This window comes from Ailuropoda melanoleuca, chromosome 4, assembly GCF_002007445.2.
Source record: "Ailuropoda melanoleuca isolate Jingjing chromosome 4, ASM200744v2, whole genome shotgun sequence".
Lineage (NCBI taxonomy): Eukaryota > Metazoa > Chordata > Mammalia > Carnivora > Ursidae > Ailuropoda > Ailuropoda melanoleuca.
Genome location: NC_048221.1, coordinates 51934802 through 51960299, shown reverse-complemented (window position 1 = coordinate 51960299; position 25498 = coordinate 51934802). Strand labels below are relative to the sequence as shown.

Genomic DNA, 25498 nt, shown 5'->3' with positions numbered 1-25498 from the left:
CAGATTTGCACATCCAGGGTGAGAAACACATGCTCTGAGAAGTTTTTTGTCGCGAGGTTTCCCTTCTTTTCTTAGTTGTGGTTGTTAAGGCAGATGGAGGGTTCAGAAACATTGTGAATTGAGTGAAAATTAATTTACTGAGAATGAAAGTTGATCAGCAGTTCCATTCACATTTTTAAAAATGTGTAAGAAAGAAAGAAGAAAATAGCATGCCTGGTGGCTCTGTTGGTTGAGGCACAGAGTCTGCTGCTCTCCCTTGCCGTCTGCTCCTCCCCCCACTCATGCTCACGCTCTCTCTCTCTCAAATAAGTCTTAAAAAAAAAAAGGAAAGAAGAAAAGTGAAGGAAGGAAAGAAGGAAGGAAGGAAGGAAGGAAGGAAGGAAGGAAGGAAGAAGGGAAGGAAGGAAGGAAGGAAGGACGGACATAAAAGGAGATAAGCCTGGCGGTGGGGGTAGGGTAGGGGACGCGTAAGACTCAGGCTTCAAATACAACCAGCAATTTCATAATGTGGTAATTTTTAATATTAAAAGTAAATTGTAAATGTATCTTTATAAACAATATGCATAAAATAGATCTATTATTCTAAAACCTTTTCTTTTTAAAATGCTTTTTCACAGTAAATTTTTTAGGTGTCAGATTTCCCCTCAAAATAATAGTGCAATCGGAAGAAGGAACACGTTGTCAGTGAATTCGGACTTCTCTGCTAATACAAGTCCTTGTATATCTCTTGTAGGAGTGGGTGAAGACTCATGTCTGTCTCTGTTTTCTTTATGACTTGCAATAGCTGCACATGTTCCGTTACAATCTGTCTGAGGTCTGTCATTTTCTGGAGCAGCTTGGCAAAGAGCTGAGAGGACTCTGGGTGGTTCAGCTTGAGCTGGAGCTCCAAGGCTTGCAGCAGGTTGTCCTGGATGTCCTCAATGGGCTTCACGTTCAGCAAACCTGGGCGGTCTGGGGGAGGAGAACAATGGGAAGTTCAGTGACAGAATCCTCTGGCCCCATATCTGAGGCATTTTCAGCCAAACTAAATTACTCACCCATCTTCTTGTTGGCTTGTTTTGCTCTGGTTCTAAAATAAGGTGGAGAGTGAGGGTAAGTAGACAGTGGGCAGGAAGGGCATGTGGGAGGGAGGATGGACTGAGGCCAAGACTATCCGGGCTCTTTCCAGGGGCATCATTCCTGGCTGGGGCTAAATCTGCCTGATAGCTTGACATAACATGATGGCAACACAATCCTCTCCCCAGACAGAGGACTCTTGTGCCAGTAAGCTTCTGCTCACTCTGAAATCTCATTTCCCACTGCTGCCCCTTCTTCATGAGTCTATGTTTTATAACCTCTACTTAATTTCTCATTACAGCTCCTGCACGCTTTTAAAACCAGCATTGTCTTCTTTTTCCCTTAACATGGCATATACATTTTCCATGAGACAAGACATAGTTTTTAAATACTGGTACAGTTTGGAAGGCTAGAGCCTTAGATTTTAACAGAGGTTTCTTCTGAGTGGTGAGGTAATTTTCAGTTTCTTCTTTATACTTTCCTTATTTGAATTTTTAAATAGTGAACTTCAATTGCCTTTAAACTTTCCTTCATGCAGATCTCGTAAGATGCATCCCTAAATACTTTATAGTGTCCTTTACTTCTTTATTTTTTTGCTTTATAATATTCTATAGTATTCATTATCTTTTCTAATCTATCCCTGATGGTGCTTACAAAAATTTTATTCATTTTAATATATTGAATATATTCCAATTTCCTAAACTCTTGTCAATTCAAACAGTTTTTATCATGGATTTATTTTCCTATTTTGGATAGACTATTATATCTGCAAATAATGATAGTTTCATTTATTTCTTCTTTTCCAGCGTTTACACTTCTCATTTCTTTTTCTTGCCATAGTGTATTGGCCAATACCTCTAATATGATATTAAATAATAGTAGTGGTAGGAGGTATTCTTGTTTTCTTCCTAACCATGACAAAAATGCTTCTAATGGCTTACCACAAGTCTGATGTTTACTATAGCTTATGGTGGATACGTTTTACTCCTGGCTTTCCAAGAGTTGCAAAGTTTTTAATTTGTTTTAGTCGGGAATGCTGTGGCATTTCATCAGATGCTTTACGCTTTTTCTAAAGAGATGATCAAATGGCTTTATTTTAATCTAGTAAATTATATAAATAGATTTCCTTATATCATTGTACTCATTTGCTCCTGTTTTATTCAGGGTTTTAAAATTTGAGAGACTGGTCCAGAGTTGTCTTTTTTGTGCCATCCTTTGTCGGTTTTGGTAATAAATGTTAACTAGCCTTCTAATCTGAGTTGAGAAATTTTCCTGCTGTTTCTATGTAGTAATGATCTGTTCCTTGATGGCTTCTTGGAATTCATTGGCAGAACCATCTGATCCTGATGGTAAATCTTTGGCTACCTTTAATTTTTCTTCTGTATCTATCTTTTAATCTCTTTAGTAAAGAGCTTAGTCAAGATTTAGTAAAGACTACTACTTATAAAAGTAAAACTTTATAATTCATATTAGAATAATATTGTATATAATATTCTCTCAGAATCTGAAATTTCATTTTTATTTATAAGTGAATGCTTTTTATTTTGTATATTCTCTCATTTAAAAATCTGATTTGCTAAAGGCTTTTTTTTTCTTTTTAAAGAAACACAACTTTTGGTTTTATTCATCAACTCTTTTTAAAAATTCTATTTTGTTTTCAATTTAACTAATTTATTCTTTTACCTTCCTTTAGTTCTATTTTTCCCTCTTTTCCTAGCTTCTAGTTCTATTTTTCCCTCTTTCCTAGCTTAATTCATTCAGTTTTAGTATTTCTTGTTTTCTGATAGATGCATTTAAAATTCTAAAACTTCCTCTGAGTGTCACTTTGGTTTCACCCTGCAGACTTAGGTAAATAGTATGTTCATAGCTCTTTCTTAAATAGTCTGTCTTACTATTTTGATTTCATTTTTAATCTAAGAGTTATATAGAAGCATGTTTTAAAATTTCCAAGTGGAAAGTTTGGGTGTTTGTTTTTGTTTACTAACTTTAAGTTTTATTTTTTAATTTCTCAGTTTGTTGCACTGTGGTTAGAACATAAGGCTTCCTCATTAAAGCTCACCAGAGAGGTGCAGGGGTTTTGTACACCATTCAGGACACTCACCTGATACCTTGTGCTGATTCCAAATTTTAGCTCTTGAAGGCTATTCACCCTTGTTTTCTAATTTTATCTCTTCTCCCCTTCCCTGTAAACTAAAGCACTGTATACGGGCTTTTACTTACCTTTTATTTATTTAAAAAAATTTTTAAGGATTTTATTTGAGAGAGAGAGAGAGAGAGAGCGAGCACACACACAAGCAGAGGAGCAGCTGGGGGAGAGGAAGAAGCAGCTCCCTGCTCAGCAGGGACTCAATGTGGGGCTCTGTCACAGGACTCTGGGATCATGACCTGAGCTGAAGGCAGAAGCTTAACTGACTGAGCCACACAGGCACACCTAACTTTTTTTTTTTTTAAATGATTTTAAGTAATCTCTACACCCAATGTGGGGCTTGAACTCATGACCCCAAGATCAAGAGTCATAAGCTCTACCGACCAAGATAGCCAGGTGCTTCTACTTAACTTTTAGTACCTTTCATCCTCTAGCCTCACTTTGTGAAACCATCCTTTTGTTCCAGCCATATTAAACTATTACCATACTAAGTCCCTCAAACATCCTATTCTCTGTCATGACTGTGCTTAGGCAGATTCTGTTCCTCCCTCCTGAAACAGTATTCCTTTCCCTTCACCCATCTTACAGACTTCAACCTGTTCTTCAAAATACAGTCTGTGTCACTCTGTTCTGGGAACCCTCCTTGACATTATCTCTTCCTCTCCCCTGTTCTCCCAACCCCCTTTCTCTGGACCCTGTAGCACCCTATAAACACGTCAATATCCACCATACTAGTAAATTACATTTATTGAATGGTTATCATTTTCCAAAGAATGAGCCAAAGGCTTTATACAGAACAGATCATTTGATCTTCACAATAACTCCATGAGGCCAGTGTTCTATGGAGGGAAAAATGAAGATTTAGAGAAAGGCATTAAATCTTGCCCAAGATCTGCCACTTCATAGTAAATGGCAGAACTGAAATTTGAATCTAAGTATGTTTAATTTCAAATGCTGTATTACAAGTATATTGTATTTATAAATCGTATTTTAAGTACTGATTTTCTTCTTTATGTCCCCTATGAGGTCATGAGGTATCAGAGGGCACACTACATCTCTGAGGATCTGGTGGAAACACAGAATGTACTCAGTTGGCTGAGTTAATGAGCAAAAAGGTTGTTCTGGCTAAGAGTCCTGGATTGAAAAGTACAATTCTCCTGGCTGGTGAACAAGCCTAAAGGCTGGATCACTACGCAATGAAGAAGTCTCCTGTAAACAGTGTTTTCCTGTATCTAATAAACTCTAGTAACCTTTATTCATTGAGGTGAGGTACAGGAAAGAAATGCTAACAGGTCTCACGGTGGGATTTTCAGAACTCTAAACATTCTCTTAAATTAAGTTTCTTTTCACTTTTTTTTCCTTTTTAAATACAGAGGGAAACTTTGGTTGATTTCTTTTTTCTAACTTCTACTTATTCCATTGACTGGAATAAGTAGAGCCCCCTCTCCCGCCCCCCCCCCATTTAACTTTGGAGCCATCAGCAAAAATCTCAGATTCTAAGAATGAAACAAATGATGTAGTCCTGGCCTAGAGAATCATGCCCCCGGAGGACCTGCGCCTTTCTCACAATTGCCATGCAATCATGAAAACCCTGATGCTTTAGCCCCTGACAGATCCTGGACTGGTGCCTTCGGCTTAATGATTGCTGATCCTCTCCCTGACGAGTGTTCCAGAGTTGAACTGCCCACAGCTGTGCAAATGCATGTGCATCTGAAGTGGCAGCATTTGTGTGAGGGCAGGTGTTGAATGTGGCTCCTCCATGGCCTGGGACCCCACACCCCACTCACTCTGGCACTGGCTCCTTAGAACCCTATCTCCTTCCTTCCTCTTGGGCAGCATCAGTCAAAACTTCTACTGAAGAGACTACATTAATTTAGTAGGTTTCATTTATCATGACAGCTCAAACAACCAAACCCTAAAATGCAGTTGATCAGGCTTGCTGGAAACACTTGGCTTTAGTGCAGTATAATGGAACTGGCTCCTTGAGGAGTGGAGAAGGATCTGGTTTGGATTTTCAAATCCCTCTTTGGCAAGTTTTTTTTTTTTTTATGATGTGACAGATGGAGTTTGGCTGAACGGCTGAAATTTTGTGGCCACTGATTTATATTTCCTCCAGTGACAAGTTAGATCATTTACAGATCTGTCCCTGTCCCCTTTACTGAGACTCAGTCAAGGCAAAATGGAGCACAGTTGAGTGGAGTAAGTAGTGTACTTTAACCAGCTCTGTGACTGGGCCTCAATTTTCTATTCTGTAAATACATAATTCACATAATTAAACTGGGGAAATACACTCAAAATGTAATTAGAAAAGTATATTAACAGGCTTACACTTCAAATTTAAAACACTTGGCTTCCTTAAAAAACTAAAAAGCTTCCCTTGGTCTTAAAGCAATCCCTAGAATCAAAGGCAAAAGGGGTTTGTCATGGTTGCTCCCCGCCTTCTACCCTGCTGGAAAGTCTTTCCTCTCCCCTCTCTTCTTTCTCCTTCCACACACATTCAAACCCTTGCTGAGCTAAGCTGGACACCACAAATTTGTCATAGCAATCTGTGGAAGCACCCAGAGCCATCCTGGGTCCTCACCCTTCCCTCTCAGTTCCCCAGTGCCTGCTAAGGTACTGTTTTTAGAAGGCCCGCCTGAGATCTTCCTGCACCTTGCTGAGGGTCAGAGTTGAGGTCTTGAACTGGATCAGGGTCTAAGGACCCTATTTACTGGCCTAGGCTGCCTAGAAGGCCCTTTTGGGAAAGTGAGTGTTGACTCACATACTCCAGAACACAACACTCAAGGAAGCTGGAATCAATTACTGGTTCCTTACTCCCAGGCTGCAAAGAATTGGGAAAGCAACCTTTCCGGTCCCCACTCACACAGTGCTGGAACTGATTACAGAAGGCTGCTGATTATAAGCAAACCTACAAAACTCCCATCGTATCCAGATCCGGCTCCGATATGGGGAGAGATATCTGAAGAAGATTTCAATTGTCTTGACCCTCCTGGGATCTGCCCACCTGGGCCAGGCATTTCCTGAGCAAAGATTTTCTCAGGAGGCATCTGGGGGAATCAGAGGGCCGCAGTGGAGTCTCCTGGAAGAAAGGCAGAAACCCCAAAGTGGATAGTTTTGTCTCTATTCTAGCAGCTGCTCTTAAGTTTTTTCCGATCTTTGCCTATTGGCTTTCTGATACAGACTGATCTGAAAAGGTTTGTATCCAGGGGATTTAGGAAAAAAAAAAAAGTCTGATAGCTGGGCAGCTGTAAATTGATCCACAGACAATGAAAGACCTTAGTTCATATGCCTGGTGAAAACCAAGGGGAGGCAGGGCTTCCTTTTACACTTCTCTTCAATTTCCTTTATTCCATTCTTCCCAAGTTCACAGATGTGTTAAAAAGAGCAGTGGCTTTGGAAACTGAAGACTTGAGCCCTGTCTCTCTTCCACTTAGTTTCTTTGTGACTTTCTGGGTTTTGGTTTAACCCTCTAATCTTTCTGGGTTTTGGTTTAATTTTTTAAGACGATGGTATTTCTTTCCTAAGGTTGTGGTGAGAATGAGCTAGGTAAAGGAACGCAGTAAGATATTAATATTCTCTCGGTTTGTTCAAATAAAGGCAGTTTCCACCAGGGCGGGGTCAGGAGTGCAAGCTGGGGTGAGCTGGCACATCACAGTGGGGAAGGGAAGATTCCTGTACTGATCCTGGTAAGAGCACAGACTCAGGAACACAAGAAAATAATTCCTGATGCAGGCTCATGTTTGAGGGGTTGGGCAGGTTCTCATTCTTGTGGTTGAATGCATAAACACAAGACAGTCTCACAGCAATAATAAAACAAGGAAGCCACGGGCCCCCAATTCACTTCTTCCTTGAAGTGATGGTGTTCAGGGTTCTGCAGCACTTTTCTGATCAAGCAGAATCACGGTGAGCATTAGGCAAAACTGTGAATTCAGCCAACTTTATCTTTGGTAAACCACGGTATGGCCTGTAGCAATTCCCTCCCACATTCCTGCCTTTGGGGAAAAAAATAATATAAGAAAGTTTCACATGTGTTCTTCTTCTCATAGTTAAATTTCAATTGGAGCTGGATGGAGTGCAGTGATTCTCAACTTTGGCTACACACTGAAATCACATGGGGAGATTAAAACCCCGCAAACTAATACCTGGGTCCCCTCTCTAGAGATTGATTGATGTGGTCTGGGGTAGAACTTCAAGGTTTTTAAAAGCTCCCAGGTGATTCTAATGGACACCCAAGAGTAAGCTTTATCGGCTTAGTGAGAAGCAGTTGGAATCCCAGCCTTGAAAGTTATTTGCTGGGTAACCTTGAGCAAGTTCCTTAACCTTTCTGTGCCTAGGTTTCCTCATTTAAAAAATGGAGACATAAAAGTAACACCACTAATGGTATTGTTGGGAGGATTAAGTGAGCTAATAGATGGGAGTGCTAGAGCGGTGTCTGACACATAGTAAGGCAGCTACTTCTATTTATAATTCTAATAGCATTTGCCTCTTTTTCCTTCCTATCTTTCTTCTCTCATTTCTGTGATTTTCCTGGGTTCTCTATCTTTCCTGTTCTTTCTCCCTTAATTGCTCCTTCTCAGCCATCTCTCCACTCCCCCTTCCAGATGTTTTTCCCTTTCCACTCCTGAGCCTGCACCTTGCTGGAGATTTGGTATTAGGGATCCTAGCAGGGCAAGCCTAAATTAATCAGAAGGCTGCACGATGGATGATTTTAGGAGGACTAGGTTGATGGTGGCTATCTGGACAAGGGGACAACAGAACCAGGTCTTGTAAACATGTTATCAAATAGATAATGATCTTCTGTCACAAGCACATTCTGCCGTGAACCCACATGTAGTCGGCAGAGTCCTTCACTCTGGCGTGGGTTAACATTCTAACGTTTCCCTTATGAATGCTTTTTCTATGTCCAAATGACAACCACTCCTTACAACAATAACATAAAGGATGTGGTCAGAATACGGAAAGGGGTGACCACCACAATGAAACCAACCCAGGTAGTATTTTCTTTTATCTGCCCATCAAGTAAACCATTCCACACCAACTTCGCTCATCTCAAACACCTACCACCCCCAAAAGCCACCTCCCCAACTACAACAGTGGATACAAAGATATCTAGTAATGAGGTGAGTAGCACTTTCTTCTTTTCTGTCTGCAAAGCTCTTTGCATTGCTCAGTGGTACCTCAATGGAGTGAAATGAGCTTGGGCTCTGTCTTATTTCCAGGTCTTTCAGAATGGAAATTTCACTCGAGCTCTCCATCCTGCCCTTGGGAAGTCCTTGCCTTTCCTGTCTCCTTTCATCCTGGGAGGTTAAGGTCCCCTTGTTGTTCTAAAGGTTGCTCAGCGGAAGCTCAGCCACGTGGTTTGCTGAGGGTTCTCTGTGTCAGCCAAGGAGAGCAGTGTGCTCCCTCTTGAGCTGAAGGATACAGATAAATTTCTACTCCTTCTATGTCTAACACTGGCTCTGAGCAGACCTGGAAATGGGGGAGGTAGAGAAGAAGGTTGGAGAGGAAAGAAAATGATTTCTTCTTTCTCAACAAGCCTGACACACTCCTCCCCCTCATCCAATCACTCTTCCTTACTTCCTCAACCTTTAGGAATGCCAATAACCAAACATAAAAGGTAGCCAAGTATTTGTTCTCTGCAACTCTCCCTCAGTGTCTTCCTTTCCAATGTCTTTGAGAAGAACCTGAGATCTCAAAACATAGGAGTGATCTTTAATCTCCAAATATGACCTCTCAACACATAATGTCCCAAAACTTTATCAGAACCTTGGGAGTGTGGCAACTCACCACACTCCTGCTATTCTCCATCTCCTTGAGGGGCCAGGGGGCTTAGAGTTCTCCCCTCAGTTTGTCAAGCCTCTCCCCCTTCCTCCAGTATCTCTTTCCCTTGGGTTTTTTTTTTTTTCCCCTCAATCCATAACTAATCCCCTTAAAGTGATAGCTGATAAAGGGATTAGTTGATATCTCCCTAGGGGTATTTATATTGTAATAAGGGATTTTAAGCATGACTATTGGTGGAACCGCAAGCTATCTGACTGGCAAGATTGCAAGTAGAGCTACCTCAAATTCTATCATACAGGGCAAAAGGGAAAATTAGTATTTATTGTGTGCTTAACATGTCTCAGGCATTGTGCCAGAGGCTTCATATAATGTTATTTCATTTACTTACAATACTGATAAGGAAATTAGGGCCCAGGGAGGTAAATAATTGAGTAAAATCACACATCTAGTAAATGCTGGAGGGGGGTGGGGTCTGAACTCAGGGCTGTCCCTGTAATTCCAAAGCTTTCCAATGCCCCCATCCCACCTCTTCTGGTTTTCTTCTTTGTGAATCTGGCAAGACCCTTGTAAGGTGCTTTCCCTGGGAGTGCATGGCTCCTTCACAACCTGTGTTGGCCTCTCTGTGATGAGTGACTCGAACCCGTCCCGAGTTTCATTCTTCCTCACTCGCAGATGATCTGTCTGAACGTCTTGGTGGATTGTGCCAGTCTGGAAGGCTGCCTGGGGTCACCCAGAGTTTAAACACACATTGTGAGAACCCAGAATGATAAAGTGCTCCAAAAAGCGGCCCACTGACTGACTGACTGAACCTTTTCCAAGACTGCTGGTGTGCTGATAGGAATGACTCAGCAGTTTGGCTTTCAATCCCATGTCTGTCTCTGAGGTCAAACACGATTGTGCGCTCACTCGCTGAGATGATCCTGGACTACCAGGCCCACAGTGAGGAAGAGATTTTACTTCTGAAGCAGTCACAGAGAAAGATGCTTCTATGTTCTACAAACAACAAAAACCTGTGTGTGTGTGTATTTTAAGTTTCTCAGATGATTCTAGTATGTTTCATCTTCTCCCTATCCCCACAACCCCCACCAGCCATCTGGTTTTTAGAATTTGCGTGCCAGTTGAGAACTCATAGACCTCATCTTTGTGTAAACCAAGTCCACAAAGTTATGAAAAGAGTGAACTAATGGGACGTTTCTAGATAACACTAATTGAGTCATCATTCAAAGCCATCCTGGCCACCTGACAAGGGTTTTCCCACTGGTCACAGTGGAGAGCAGAGGAGAAGAGTGTCATACGCTATGTAGACGCAGTGTAGGTGCCCATTACAGATTTTTCAGTTAATAAATGAATGCTATTACTCTCTGACTCCGTCGTGGCCCACATGGGGGACAGGAACCATGTAATAACACTCTTCCACTGTCCTGCTCAGAGCTTAGTCAGACAAGTAATCAGATGTCCTTGTTTATTCTCAGTATCAAGAGAAAGAAGTTAGAAAAACAACTTTTACCACTGAGGCACCAGCTTGAATCTTGTCCATAAAACTGTATGGATAAGAGAGCTGCATATTTCACTCACAGAGGAGAGCAGAAGAAAGTAGGCCTACTGGTGTTCATGGTGTTTTTAACATCTACGTTTTCAGCTATTCTGGGCTGTGTCTCCTCCTAGTCAACGAGTAAGGATGATGCTAACAGAGAAGATGTGGGGGCCACTGGGTCCTGCAGAGTCAGAGGCCCCCTTAAGCTGGGGTTTCCTCAGAAAAGCGTAAGCTGCTCAGGCACCTGCACTTGGTCTTCTGTTCGTAAGAAGTGCTACGTTGTTCATTCTAACTTGTAGACACAGTTCTGCAGACAATGGAAGGACTATGCATGCGCTGGAAATAGACGCAAGGCTCCGAAGGGCCTTGAGGGATGGGGAAGAGAGATGGAACACTTGAACTCAGAGTCCTCAAACTCTGTGCCTGAGAGCTGGCATGAGGTATTTGCCGCTATAGCTGAATGAGTGTTGGCTGAAGGAAGAAATGAAGTTACTGGTTGATATTTTAACAATTTTAAATTTCTCTCATAAATTTCTTCTGCAACGACTTACCTCTAATAGAACCTGGTGTACGATGGTATCTGATGAAGTACAAATGTATTCACTTAGTTACTGAGAGCTCACCAATTTTTGTGGCGAGTGCCACACACGAGTGCCACTGTTTCTGAGGGCCATGCTACCTGAACAGGTTTAAGAACGGAGCACCAGTCTTCAGTGTCATACTGGGCTCCGCTCCTTCTCACAGCAATTTTCAAACCTAGGGTGTCATTTTGTTAGGTTAAAACAGTGTCTCGAGAAAGCCTTTGGATGTTGGTAAGTAATATCTAGGCTACAACCTGAAAATTCTTGACTGATAACATTTGGAGGCAAAATGAAATAGGTAGTTTTTGATAACTGCCAAAGACCTCCAGGACCAAGGTAATTACTGGGATGCTTCTACATTCCAATACACAGTAGGGCATCAGTTTTAAGGTCAGAGGGACCTGGGTCTGAATCTAGGCCTCACCACTTAGTGGCTCTGTGAGCTGAGACAAGTTGCTTAAATCTTAGAGCTCTAACCTTCTATTTTCTCCATTTGTGAAACAGGGATAACAACAGACTTTGCAGAGCTGCAGGAGAGGTTAAGCGCATATTATGCACATATATAAAGTGCTCAGTATACATTCTGGCATACAGTGAAGTATTCGATAAATGGTTGCTTGTATTATTATTAATATTCGACTATTATGCGTTCAACATGCATTTATTAAGTACATATTCTGGACTGGATGCTGTGCTTTGATTCCATTCTATAGAATCTATATCTATATACACAGAGTCACGACCAGGGGTAAGAAACAGAAGCCCCAGGTTATTGACCTGATGAACTAGGACTTACTCAATTGTCTTAAGAGCATCAACTCTTCCTGGATCTGCAAACATACAGCTATGAGAACAATTCCCCTTTCTTGTGCCCTAGTCTCCCTGCCCCTTGCCCACTCAACAACAGAAATACACATGATCACTCCAAGAACAGCTGTCCAAAGTTGCTTCACAGAGAAAGAACATGGCTGGGATTGCTGGAAAATGAAGGAGCTGCTGTAGGGGTGGTTTCCATAACCAAGCCAGACTCAAGAGGGTAACGAGGAGGCTGATGACTTGCCATCTGTGGCCATTGTATCAATATTTACAGCTTCTCTGTCATTAAGATGGTGATGGCAATCTGCCTCAAAAAATATATTGTAAAACCCAGTGAATTTCCTCCCCCATATCTTGGAAGTTTGGGAAGAACCGTAATGGATTCCAAACTGTTTTGAATTAACAAAAAGAGCTTTTTCCTGCTGCAGAGTTCCAGCTGGAACCTTCCTATGCTTTTCTTCACTGAACAGCAAATGCGCAAGGGGGCAAAGAGTCCAATGGAGTGTCCTGGGGCTTGTCAGTTTTACTGAGCTTTACACTTGGCTTTGGTTGCTGGGTAGTTTTGGGAGTTCGCTAGTGTGCCTGGCATGAAGCTGTGGCTCCAGCGGCAAACCTGCCCTTGCTGGAGGCGGTTTTTACTACTCTTGCCGCCACCCATCCTAGAGGGAGCAAGGGAAGCTATTACTTACCACGACTACTGAGGAAGCTCCACCTCCGAATTACAGGCCCAGACCTTAGGGGTATGGTGAATGGAGCACAGGCTGTGGCCACCAACACACGTGTGAGGACGGTGACCATGAACCATTAGCCAGGGGGCAGGGGACAGGGTGTGTGGCAGAGAGGGCACTCTGAAGTGACAGGACACCTGGGTTTCAGCCCCAGTTCCACTGCTCACTAGCTGTTAGATCTCAGACAAATTGCTTATGTCTATGAAGCTCGCTTTTCCTTCTATGAAATGAGAATAAAAATACAGGAGAATTGTCAGGATCTAATACGAGAATGTAGATGGAATGCTCTTAAAAAGGTACAGAGTGCTGTCTGTTGTCTGATTCTGGGCTGTTGCTCTTTGTAGATCCATTTTTTTCTTGCCTCAAGCTCAGGGGAGAAAGAGAGAGGAGAAAAACTCGAGAAGAACTAGGTCATCTTTCTCAGCTAGCTTGGTTTGAGAGCTGAGTAAACAGCAAAGATGCTAAGCGCCAGGCCAATCTATGTACCAAATCTCCCTGTATCAGCAGTTTCTAGGGTTGAAGCTGAATGACAGCGATCTTACTAGAGCAACTCCAGTTTCCTCAGCAAATACTTAGTTGGGTCAAATCAGGTACTTTCACCCCTTCCCCTCCAAAATCCCCTTTAGGTCTTCTGGGGATGCCTTGCCCTTAATCTCCCCAATTCCTTACTACCCCACTCTTACAAGGGGCCCATCTCCCCATCCTTCCTTCAGTCTAGGGTCATGGTACCTTCACCAGAATGAAGCCCTTCTGTGATTCTAAGGCTAGCTCAGAATGAGGTCAATGGGACCCCCACCAAAAGCTCTTTTTCTGAAATCACTAAAGCTATCTATAGACTTCAACATAAACTGCGCAAAAGAAAATGATCACTCCTTGTTAAGATTAGGTAGGATCAGAAATTTGTTCACTGTATCAAAGCCTCTTGCTTACATGAATGATTTCCCTTTCTAGAAAACCCAGGATAGGAAAAAAATTAAAAGTCATTGAGAAATTATATGTCGTACTCTAATAAACCACAATCTGGGATACTGACCTCACCATGAACAGATGACTAGGATTCTGATCTTACTGGAGTCTACTCTTTGGACTGGAAAAGACTTGAGCAGTTCTTTCTCTGGCCTATATCCAACTGGCTTCTCTGAGTAAAGAAGAGAATCAAATTTCTGTGTGTTGAGCAAACATGGGGTCCAGTTTATTCATTCTTATCTACTGCCTGTAGGTAGACTTCATCTACAAAAGCAAACTTTGATCAGGGAAGGATTTGCCTTTTGTGATATGGGAACTAGTCAATGGTTAATTCTATTTTTTTTTTAAGGAAGTCTAAAATTTTTCACAGGGTTTTCTTCTCATTGTAACCACAGGTATAAAACTTTGATAATCTATGGCTGGCTGCTACCCTCAGATTTCTTTCATTGTTGTGAGAATCAGTAAGATCTGGATATTGGCTACTGTTAAAGCAGTCTGTAGGAGACCAAAATGAACTCATTTATACAGCATCTATATTTAAAATGTACCATTTTTAATTTTTATAATTAAAAACGAAAGCCTGCAATATCTGTTAAATTGAATCAAACTATGCACTATTATTTTTTGACCAATTAATGAAAAGTTTAAAGCCTAATAAATAGTTGGTTTTTATATAATCTTGCTTGTGAGTTATAGGCAGTAATGGCTTTTTTCCTAGATGAAAACACCCAGTTGTCTCACGTGCCCATCAAACAGCATTGCTCACTGGTGCCTGGGTGGCTCAGTTGGTTAAGTGGCCAACTCCTGATTTCAGCTTAGGTCATGATCTCAGGGTCCTGGGAGAGAGCTCCACATAGGGCTCCGTGCTCAGTGGGGAGCCTGTTTGAGGATTCTCTCTTTCCCTCTGCCCCTCCCCCTGCTTGCACATGCTCTATCTGTAAAATAAATAGATAAATCTTAAAAAAAAAACAAAACCCAAAACAAAAAACCAACATTGCTCTAGTTCAAAAAGTCCAGAGTTATCACGACTGTTTCTTGTGTTAACCTTCCCTGGCTAGCAATTAATCATCTCTGAATAGCTTATTTCAAGTGCCTCCCTTAGTATATCTACGGTGGGAATACAAACTGGTATAAATGTTGTGCAGAACAATCTGGCAATGATGTAACAAAAGACTTAAAAATATTTATAGCCACCTACCCAACAATTCCACTTCTGGTAGTTCAGAATGAGAAAATAATTTGGAATTTGAACAGAAATTTACACTTAAATATGTTCATTAAAACACAAATTTAGAACACATTTTCAATAATTTTCTTAAAAATTTTTCTATATTCTCCTCTAGAGGTTTTTTGTAATAAGTTAGCAACCATAAATAAGGAGATAATTCAGTATGTAACGGTCCTTTAAAAAAATGAATTTTTTACAGTCATTAAAATGGTAGTGTGTATTCAGAGATATGTTAGCACTTGCATAGAGACTATTCAGAAGGAGAAATAGGACTTCATTAACCTTATTTTATTCTGAGGACAGAGATCTTTAATTTTTTACTTACACTGTTCTGTACTCTTTGAATCATGAAATGACCATGTATTACTTTTATTTTCAAAAATTAATGAAAAATATTAACAAAGAATATGTAATGACATGGGGAAAATGATTAAGTGAGAAAAGGAATATAAACACAGAATCTAGAGTATGCTCGGGAAAAATCTTAGAAATACATCAAATGTTAATAATTCTATTTCTATTCTTTATTCAAGAATGTGCCTCAAAATATTAGCTAAGCAATAACAACTTGTTTTCTCAAAATTTAAGCTTTTTCTCCTAATGAACCTCAAATAAACTAGAATCTCATTCTTCTTTGCCGAATTAATCACGGATCCCAGAGGATCAAGGGTTGATCTGTTTAAGTAGATTCAATCAAGATATTAAAACATGCTGGACAGGTTTTGTTGCATTAAACATGACCCCCAAAACGTCTTTTTAAATGAGTTACAACATGACGCTGCCCCAGAGGCTGCAGCGTTAACCGTGTGCCGAAGCGTCAACTACTGCACCCAGGTCACCTCGAGGGCAGGACCGCTGCAGACCCTGGAGCCAGACTGCCTGAGTTCATCATCCTGGCTCCCCATCTTGAGTTCGCCGGGTAGCCCCGGGCAAGTGACTGAACCTTTCAGTGCTCTGGTTTCCTCGTCTGCAAAATGGTACTTACCTCACTGGGCTGGAGGATTAAGTGAACGTGTACTATGTGCTTAGAATACTGCCTACGACACAGTAGGTACTTAAGTGTTTGCTATCATTATTATTATTACTAATACATGATACGCACCTGATTTAAGAACCATTCTGCTCTCAAGTAATTGGACAACAGAGGACAGAGTGCACCGTGTTCTTTACAGTATCTTGTATAGTTAGACACAGCTTACTTCTAGAGGACCACCACCCCTCCCCACATCTGCTTTTGCCAACAGAGGATATTCTGTCGAATACACACAGAAAGCTCACCTGAAGTCCATTTTAGCAATGAAAACTCATTGCTTAAAAACAATTCTTATAAAGAGAGACGACAGTAAAACTTTCTTCTCCATAAGCTGGAAAAGTGTGGAGAAGCCAATGAAAGTAGCATTTAGTATAAACCCTGGCTTTTGGAGTTGGTTAGTCAGATCATGTACTTGCAAGGCCAAAAATACAATGAACTGCTAAATAACTCAATTTATTTCTCTGCTCTGTGTTCTTTGGTTCACACTGTATTCTTAATCATAGCCAACCACCTCCCGAAGGTAATTTAAGGGAAGCCCATCAGAGAAATCTACCTGAGAGAATAGGTAGAGGTCAGTAGATAAATATTCCTTGATTCCTGCTATTAGGAAAGCAATTCAAAGTAGTATCTTCCTGCTGGCAGGGCAGGAACTTTCTCTATGCTTTTCCTATGGCAAGTGAGCACTGACTTAAGCAAAGTTGTACATGTCATTGTTTAAATGAAATGAAGATTAGATTGGCCTGAAAGGAAGGGAAAGAAAGAAGGGAAGGCAAAAGATAGGGAAAAAGAAAACTAAAAAAAAAAAAAAAAAAGGAGAAGAGGGCATTTGTTTTTCATGTTTGGATTTGGCTGGAAAAAGTATTATGAGGGATAAAAGAAAAAAAGCCTGGGTTGCCCACAGCCTTCCAACAGCAAATCTATGATATTCTTTCCTGGGATTTTACCTGTGTAGTGATGTTCTCCTGGCATCATGCCACTCGGATTTTCTATAGGAAAGTGCATTAACTACAGAGAAAAGGACTAACATGAAGAAAAGTCAAAATTCTTCCAGCCATCTCACCACCATCCCACCCTCTTTCACAGAAGATCAAAAGATGAATCTTACCTCCACTGAGAATAATGACGGCTATAAATATTGCCAAGTCGCTGTCATCTAATTCCAGTGCATTGAACTTCACAGCAAACTCAAACTTGGGCTCCATAAAGTCACCAAAGGGCTTTCTCAGGCTCTTTAGAAACTCCCTTGTCATGAATCCTTGGCCCTCTGATATGAGAACCCCATCTTTATTCATCAAGGAGGCCAGCATCGTGTAAATGATCTCATGGACACCATATTTTAGGAGAGTTACTTGGTCATTCAAGTCAAGGTTTACAAAGCCAGGGATACTTTTGGCATACTCTGTGATCTCCTGCACAGCTTCCACTGAGCGGAACTGACACCCCTGAAAGATGCGAATGGCCACTTCTTTGCTCTGCTCCTGCAAGGGGGTGATGTGTTTGAACTTGATTTTATCTTCTCCCATCATTAAGGAATTCATGTCATAGATAACAAATGGCTGCAAAAAAAAAAGGGGGGGGGAAGAGGCTGAGTTGGAGATTTCTAATTCAGGGTGAATGAATACCATTCCAGTTTATACACATTTGCTTTGCTAACTGAAATCTTAGTAATGAGAAAATACGTAATGAGAAAATACTCTCATCTCCTGATTATTCCTTCTAACTGTCTTCTGGGACCAAACATATTTTACCAAGCTTGGTCCTCTTTTCTTTCAACTTCTACTGCAACACTGTACCTATGACTGGCTAATAGTTCCAGTTTGGGTTGTTTGGAGAGTCTTTGCTGCTGACTTGTAAAATCATACAAAATCTGTTGTTTATCTTGGCTTTCAAGAGAATGTGTTTTTAACCTTCTTTCAAAAAAAAATCATTTTGAACACACCCACTCGAACATAAAGTAATCTTGCAGTTTTAGATTAAATCTACTCAGATCTCAAATGAAACACAGTGTGCATGTAAAATATACTTAACTATAAAAAAATCAGTTTGAAAGCAGACGAGAAATATTGAGCCAAGAAAATGTCTATTTCTTTTCTTAATGCTCTGGAAGCAATCTGTTTCAGAAAAAGCCAGATGTTTAAAGCCTGTGGGTAAGCACTGCATAAAGTGGCAAAATTAAAAAAGGGTTTTGAACTTATTTTTCAAATATCTGTTCTTAAGGGTCAAATAATCAATAAAACACATGCATCAGTTACTCAAATCTGCAACAGGCTGCCTTCAAAAGTAAGTTGTTAGTCATTAAGTGATCTCTCTCTTTCGTTTCTTTGTATAGAACTGACCAAAGGGTTGTGGTCATTGTGAAATTCTCCAGGCTACTCTGATTGAGAAGGGGCAGCATTTTTTTTAATAATAATATTTTTTTATTATATTATGTTAGTCACCATACAGTACATCCCTGGTTTTTGATGTAAAGTTCCATGATTCATTAGTTGCGTATAACACCCAGTGCACCATGCAATACGTGCCTTCCTTACTACCCATCACCAGCCTATCCCAATCCCCCACCCCCCTCCCCTCTGAAGCCCTCAGTCTGTTTCTCAGAGTCCACAGCATTTTATATACAGTGGATATACTGAACTATGGAAGTTAAACCCCCACTCCTATTCAAATAAGTGTATACCCTAAAGCACTGGGATAAGAGTTGAAGCTATTTGAGGTCTAGCTGTGGCTCTATGGTTAAGTATGTGACTTTAGGAAAGTCATTTATGTTTCCTAGGCTCAAATTTCTCAACTGAGGGGAATGGATTACATTGGATGTTTCCATCTCTTCCCTCAAAGATATTCTAGTTGCATTTCTCAGAAGCTGTGTATGCATGTGTGTGTGGTGTACATGTGGGTATGTGTGGGCAGAGATGCTGAGAATTCCCTCCCGCTGGGCAAGAGGAAGTAGCATAAGGAGTGGTAGCAGTAAGCACCTTCAAGACCCACTGGTTTGGAGATTCGAACTGTGAATCCCTACATAAGTCTATGATTTTCACCAACCTAGTAAGTCTGGTCTACACTGAAGAAATAACACTAATACTAAGGACTCTTAGATGTTGAGTAGATTTCCAAACCTGCATGTTATTTCAACACCATTCACTGGAATTATTCCAGAAATTCTTACTTTTTCTAACCAAAAAGTTCACTTCAATTGTATTGGTTAGCCAACCCCAAAGGAGGGCAGATGCGGGGACCCAAGAGTAAGTTTGCTTGGTGGCTCTAATTAATTCTTCATGTAAATTAGGAACAAATAATGCTTACTATGTTTTTTGGACATTCTGCTTGTTTTCTTCTTTTTTTCTACTTTAGGATTGGTATTATTAACGAGAGAGGGAAAAAAAGAGCAGATAATCAGTCACATCAGTTAAAATGTGCTGAGTTTCCCCAGAATGTCAGATTCTAATCATGAAAAAGACTTGCTTTTATAGAACCTACAGAAAATGTGGTTTCTGTCCTCTAGGAGTTCTATAGCATAACTTCTGTCAATGAAACACTGGCTGTCTTTACTGCCATGAGAATCTGATGGTATTGAAACCATACAGGTAGCTGTACAGACCTAAGTACAAAATAGCATGACTATAAATCATCCCCCCTTCACATATGGAAAGACTGTACCCAGAGCTGCCCACTTCAACTCCTGGACAAGCTTCTGCTCAACCATTTGGCTTCTTGGCACAGAATGTATGTGAAATTCTTCCACCTCCATGTAAGCAATTTATCTGGAACTATGCCCTGATAAATCACCCTGTGACTCTTCCCCTTGACTTCCCCTGTCCCCTCATATAAAGCCCCAGGTTCCTGTTTTTGAAACTCTGTGATAGTTGAACATAGGGCACAAAATCCTGCTAATTTTCTCTCCCAATTTAACAACAATGTGACTTTAACCCCTTGGCAATCGATGTTGGTCAGGATTTCCTGGCAGTAAACACTCAAGGACAGAGAAAGGAATCAGCAGCCCCCACCATCATGCCAAACCATTCCAGTTTTTTTTTTTTTTTTTAAATCCCTTCAGCATTTTTGAAAAAGTGGTTAACTGGTAAAGAATTCTGGGTATTGACGTGCAAATGAATACCAAGTGGATTTTTTTGTTTTTCCAAGATTATGCTGTTTTCCTTGCATTTTTAGAAGTCTGCTTAGGTACTTTTCAGCCTCGGTGTAAATCTGTCAAACTGCAAAAGTGATCACCAGACACGATCTGCCTGGAGATCTGCCTTTCTTTGCCACCAATTCACCGATTCCTAGGTTGCCAACACTCAACTCACGCATTTCGCACTGGGACCTCCTTCCCCTGAAACGGGGAAAAGATAGTGATTTGCCTGATTTACAGAATGCTGACCTCTTAAAACCAAGTGGAATTTGGCCTGTGCGATTTATCTTCGATAATTAACTTAATGTTACACTTCTGGTAAAATATTCTACAGAAAATAACTTCACTTCCACATTGCTGTATTTTCTACAAATCAAAGGGAAGCCTTCCATGTTCTATGAGCTTGTATGGNATTTGGCCTGTGCGATTTATCTTCGATAATTAACTTAATGTTACACTTCTGGTAAAATATTCTACAGAAAATGAACTTCACTTCCACATTGCTGTATTTTCTACAAATCAAAGGGAAGCCTTCCATGTTCTATGAGCTTGTATGATCTCATCTGACGATCTGCCATTATAAGGGGAACCCTATCATCCTCAAATTTGGTCTTAATGATTTTACACTTCTAGCTTGGAGCTAACGATGTATTTATCTTCCGACACTGTATCAAACAAGCCTTTCTTCTTAACAGGAAAGAACATTTAAAAACATCTGGCACTCTCCAGGGATAAATCCAGGTTTTGCAGGCCTGAAATGCACACAATCATTGGGTACATCTATGACAATTGTTGGGTTCAATAATACAACTTATAAGAGCAAAACCACTCAGACTCTTTCCAGAGCATTGGAAGGGGCTCTGTGCAAGGGAGGAGCCCTGACACTTAAGCTTTATTCACTTCATGGAGAGTCTGCCTCTGGCTATTATGATACTTGTACTTCTCATATGCTGGACAGACCAGAAAAAGGTGAGACTGACATGAAGAAAATTGCACTTCAACACAATGTTTTTCTTGGGAAGCAAAAACAGTCTCTGTAAGAGGAAATTAGTTTTCTTTGGAGAGATACATCAAATGTAATTAATTTTGATATATTTTGATTTTTAAAAATGGCTCCACATATCAAAGCCAGGATGGGATTAAAGGTACTGTTTTATACAGATTACTAAATTTAGTTACAGGCCTCTTGCATGCCTCTAACGTATAACACAACGATTGGGGGGGAAGCTGGCTTAATAATGAAAACACAGTAGAGTAATAAAAGTTGACTTTTTTGACTGGAGAAACAGAACAACAGTGTTCCTTAGTAATCCATAACACCAGCATTTTAATATATAAGTTATGAAAGGGATTATGCACGAACGCTTTAAGTTTGCAGCTCTTTTTGAATAATAAAATAACAAGCTAAAGGAGATAAATGGGAAAGCCAACTAATAAAGCACAGATTGTCCCGATGATTGTTTCAATTTGGGACTGGAATTAGCGTAACAGACAACTCTGCCCCCTCATGGGCCATCCCTTGGTAACCCCGTCACCGTTAAAACGGGCCTGAAAAAACTGTGTGCCTCCTCTCACGGAGCTCTCCTGATATCCTTAGTTTTCATGACAGATTAGAGCAAAGGCTCAAGGAAGAGAAACTGAATTCTCCAGGCCTATCTTCTTCATTTTGTTTCCTTCTTCCTTTTTTCTACTTCTGACTGGCTTTCATCCTTGTAGAGATACATGGTTCTCCCGGATTCGCTGTAGCGGGTGACTGGTAATCAAAATGCATTGGTTAGGTTTCTTCAACTTCTGGTTTTGCCCATTTCTATTTTCTTCTTGCTGAGAACCATGGGATTTACAGAACCAAAGGGGTCTTCAAAAATCATCTACACCATCATTCTCTGATGAGGTATGAATACACTGAGAGGAGCCAAGAGACTTTCCAAAGTCAAGTAACAATTTACAGCAAACCCTGAACTGGAGGCTAGATCTCCTGGCTCATGACTAGTTCTCTTCCCTTCCCACTGCTTTCTACATGACTTCCCCACTTTGCCTTCTTTCAATAAAATGACTGTCCTGGGAGAAATTTCGGCTTTTAAACCGAAGTTCTTCTGTGGTGGGGTCTTGGAGGCAGTGCCTTTTGAGCTATTATTTCCTAGAAGTGCTGGTTAAGTGCTGGATGTGAAGTGAAGCTCGAACAATCTCTCAAACGTAATTCTGTTCTCCCGCGTGGTTTAGAGATTTAAGACAAATAAAAACTTAATGGGAAGAATTATTCACACTCTAATGAACTAGCACAAAACCACAGCCCTAAAAAAACCATCTATTGCCAGCCAAAGTGTTACTCGGGTACTGGTCAACCGAATCTAATCATTACAACCACCACAAAAAAATCCACATGCTTTTCTTCATTCTATCTTTTTAATTTATTGTCTGAAAGAACACTACTGGTTCAGATCTGCTATATCTTTGGCTATTCCAGATAGTCCTGGCAATAAAGGAATTTATTTTATTCACATTAATATCTGGATTAATGATCCCAGGAGCCCAGCCATCCAAACAAATCAGCATTACTAGCTTGCTCTTTCTTTATACTGGGGCTCCTAAGTCTCTCTTCCCTGACGGTTTGTCTGGTATCTTTCTTCTCAAGGGGAGCAAATTCCAAGTCACTCAGGTTTTTCCATAGATGAAGGGGAAAGAAACCACACTTTGTTCAGCTCTAAGTGTAGGACAGAAAAGAACAGATACCTTTCCAATAGCTTTGAGAGGGACTACGTTTGACGGCCACTGTAAATTTTAGAATGGGAACATTTGAATGGGTACCGAATTGTTTTCACAAAAGTTTACGTTTCCATGTTGGTTTTATTATTTGGTAGTTTCATATTTCACACGCTATTTAGAAAAACCATTTTTACGATGGCACCAGTTTGCTCTCGTAATTATAGAAACAGTGATTCCACATGTACCCATCAGAAGCAATGTGATGCTTTGGGACCCAAAGTCCAATACAGCACAAATAACAAGTTTTACTCCTTATTTACAGATAGAGTGCAGCCAGGGCCTCACCATCGCTCAGATATGGGATGAAAAGTTGGCAGGCGCACCAAGGGTTTTTCTATTTATTGTTTTATGACAAACCATGGCACTGAGAATGGTTTTTGAAAACCACTCTCTGTTTATTTTCATCAACAAACATGGGATCATGTGATAGTGATACACCCAGTGTGTTCATCACATCGGGGTAATAGTCAAACACCGGGAACTTCCAAAGTCCATTCAGTTCTCAAATTGTCATCATCAAACACAGCACCCTGGTGCTAGATTCATGGTTTTCAGAGTTCAGCAGGATCTCTTAAAGAAGGTGCTGGGCCGCTACAACCCACGGAAAGGGAAAGAGATGGTGGGGCAGAGTCAGTGCCACTCCCCTTTGAGGGTGGCTGAAAGGCTTGCTGCTAGTGAACCTTCTTCTCTGGTTAACTCTATCCAGTGATTCCATATCCCATCTAGCCCTGAGCCTAAAACTCCCAAGCATTATTCTTTCAGGCAAGGCAGTGAAAAGTAGGAGCATCATATCCTGGACAGATGATGTCAAAGCTAAAAAGACAGGAGGGAAGGAGAAGCATTTATCTGCTCATTTATCTGTTTTGAAAGGTGCAAGTGTCACCCGGAAATAAGATAAAGGAGACGGAAGTTCAGCTGAGAAGAGAGAAGCCCTGCTTGACCTGGATGCAAATGATGGTACAGGTCCCGAGAGGAGAGATTAACTGGTATCCCCAAATGAGACAGAATCAGCAATGGTTAAATGGAGCAGTAAGATAAATGTAAAGAATGGCCTCTTCAATAAAGTCGTTTCCTTTTCCAAAGATCTTGGGTAACTGGCCATCCATCCTTTATGCTGAGCAGCCTCCCGCCAGGCTTGGCCTAACCAACACAATGACATCAATCTCAAGCAGGGTCCATAATGAAACCCACGCTGTCCTACTGCACCAGCCATGGCCACTTTTCCATATCCCCCACCCTCTCGAGAGTCCATACTTCAGCACGACCTAGCCTATCAATGCAAATCTTAACTTTCATAAGTCTTGGCCAAGAGATAACATAACACCCCTGAGAGAGATGCTATCAAATAAATAACATGACCATGTCCGATAAAGAACAAATCTCTAGTCTCATTGGAAATCACATTTTGGATTTTGTTTTTTCCTTCTCCTGTATTCTCTCTGAACTATTTCTTTCCACTAGTGCTTAATTTGATTTTGCAAGATAAGGAGAAAAGAGAGAGCCAAACAATTCTATTTCAGTTTTTGTGTAATCAGGGAATGGATTATTTTAATTTGGCCCAGTCTCTCTTTCCTTTCCAGACCCTAACAAGAGGCAATTCTGCCTCTATCCAGACCATTAATGATGTCCAGGTTGGTGAGCAAATATTGGGTTAGTTAGAGGCTCTCTGTTCAAAGTCCAGAATTTCAAAGGGGCATAGGCAACAGTTTTTAATTCAATTAAACCAATACATTCTGAGTAACTATTATGGGCAAAGCACAGTCTTAGTTACTGTAGGGGAAAACATGACAAGCATTTGGCCTCTGAACTTGAGAAGCCTATAATCAAGCATTTTGCAGCCCTTTCTCTTAAAATACCTTAATACCTATTTATCCCATAAAGAGCCTACAATTATCTTATTTTTAACTCAAAGATTTTGAGCCAAATTGCCAATTGGCGTGAGGTTTTAGAGTGATTTACAGTGGACTGGGCTCTCTGCCCTTCAATGACACATAAGAGAATATGCCGGTCACTGGTAGTGTATGTTTAAATTCTTGACTACTGGGGGAAAAAAANTGATTTACAGTGGACTGGGCTCTCTGCCCTTCAATGACACATAAGAGAATATGCCGGTCACTGGTAGTGTATATTTAAATTCTTGACTACTGGGGGAAAAAAATTTTTTTTTAATGCCTTCCTCCTGTCTTCCAGGTACTATTAAATTGATAGGATTTCCAGCACGGATTACAGGTCTGGATCGGGAGATAAAGAGAAGGTGAGAAAGCAGTTGCTGGAAACTAAATGGCCCAAAGCAAAACCGTGGAGTAAACAGTTTGCATTCGGACTCTTTCCCTGTGATCGCTCCCTTCCCAGCTCTGGGCCTACCAGCCTCCAGGTCCCTATCCCACACTGGCTCTCAGCAAGCTGGGGCAATCTGCCTTCAGCTCTTAACCCCTTTTAGCCAGGCCACTAGCGGTCCTTTTCTTTCTCTCCCTTCAAATAAACATGGTTGATTTTTCCATATTCACATCAGGTCTTTGCTTGCTTTTATTTTGCTGTGCCGCGATTTTTTGGGGGCATTTAATGGATACACAGACTCAGCTTTACTAGGACCCAGATTAGGACCTGTAGGACTAGGACCTGTAGGACTAGGACCTGTAGTCCTGCCCCTATGGAAGACAGTTGTCCTAGATGCTAAAATTTGGGAAGAACAAAAGAGCAAAAGGCAAAAATTTCCTGGCTGTGAATATATTAGGATAGC

At 40.8% G+C, this 25498-nt stretch overlaps 1 protein-coding gene across 3 annotated transcripts in view; it reads right to left on the bottom strand.

Annotated features, from left to right (window-relative positions):
* Window positions 1-512: 512 nt before the first annotated feature.
* The window catches only part of PPARG (peroxisome proliferator activated receptor gamma), a 127230-nt gene continuing 102244 nt past the window's right edge, over window positions 513-25498 (bottom strand). For all 3 annotated transcript variants that reach the window (XM_011227529.3, XM_034658791.1, XM_034658792.1), the window contains 2 exons: window positions 16975-17425; window positions 513-951 (listed from right to left, as the gene is read on the bottom strand). In XM_011227529.3, the coding sequence (XP_011225831.1) occupies window positions 704-951; window positions 16975-17425 (699 nt within the window). In that variant the 3' untranslated portion in view covers window positions 513-703. The remainder of the gene's footprint in view (window positions 952-16974; window positions 17426-25498) is intronic.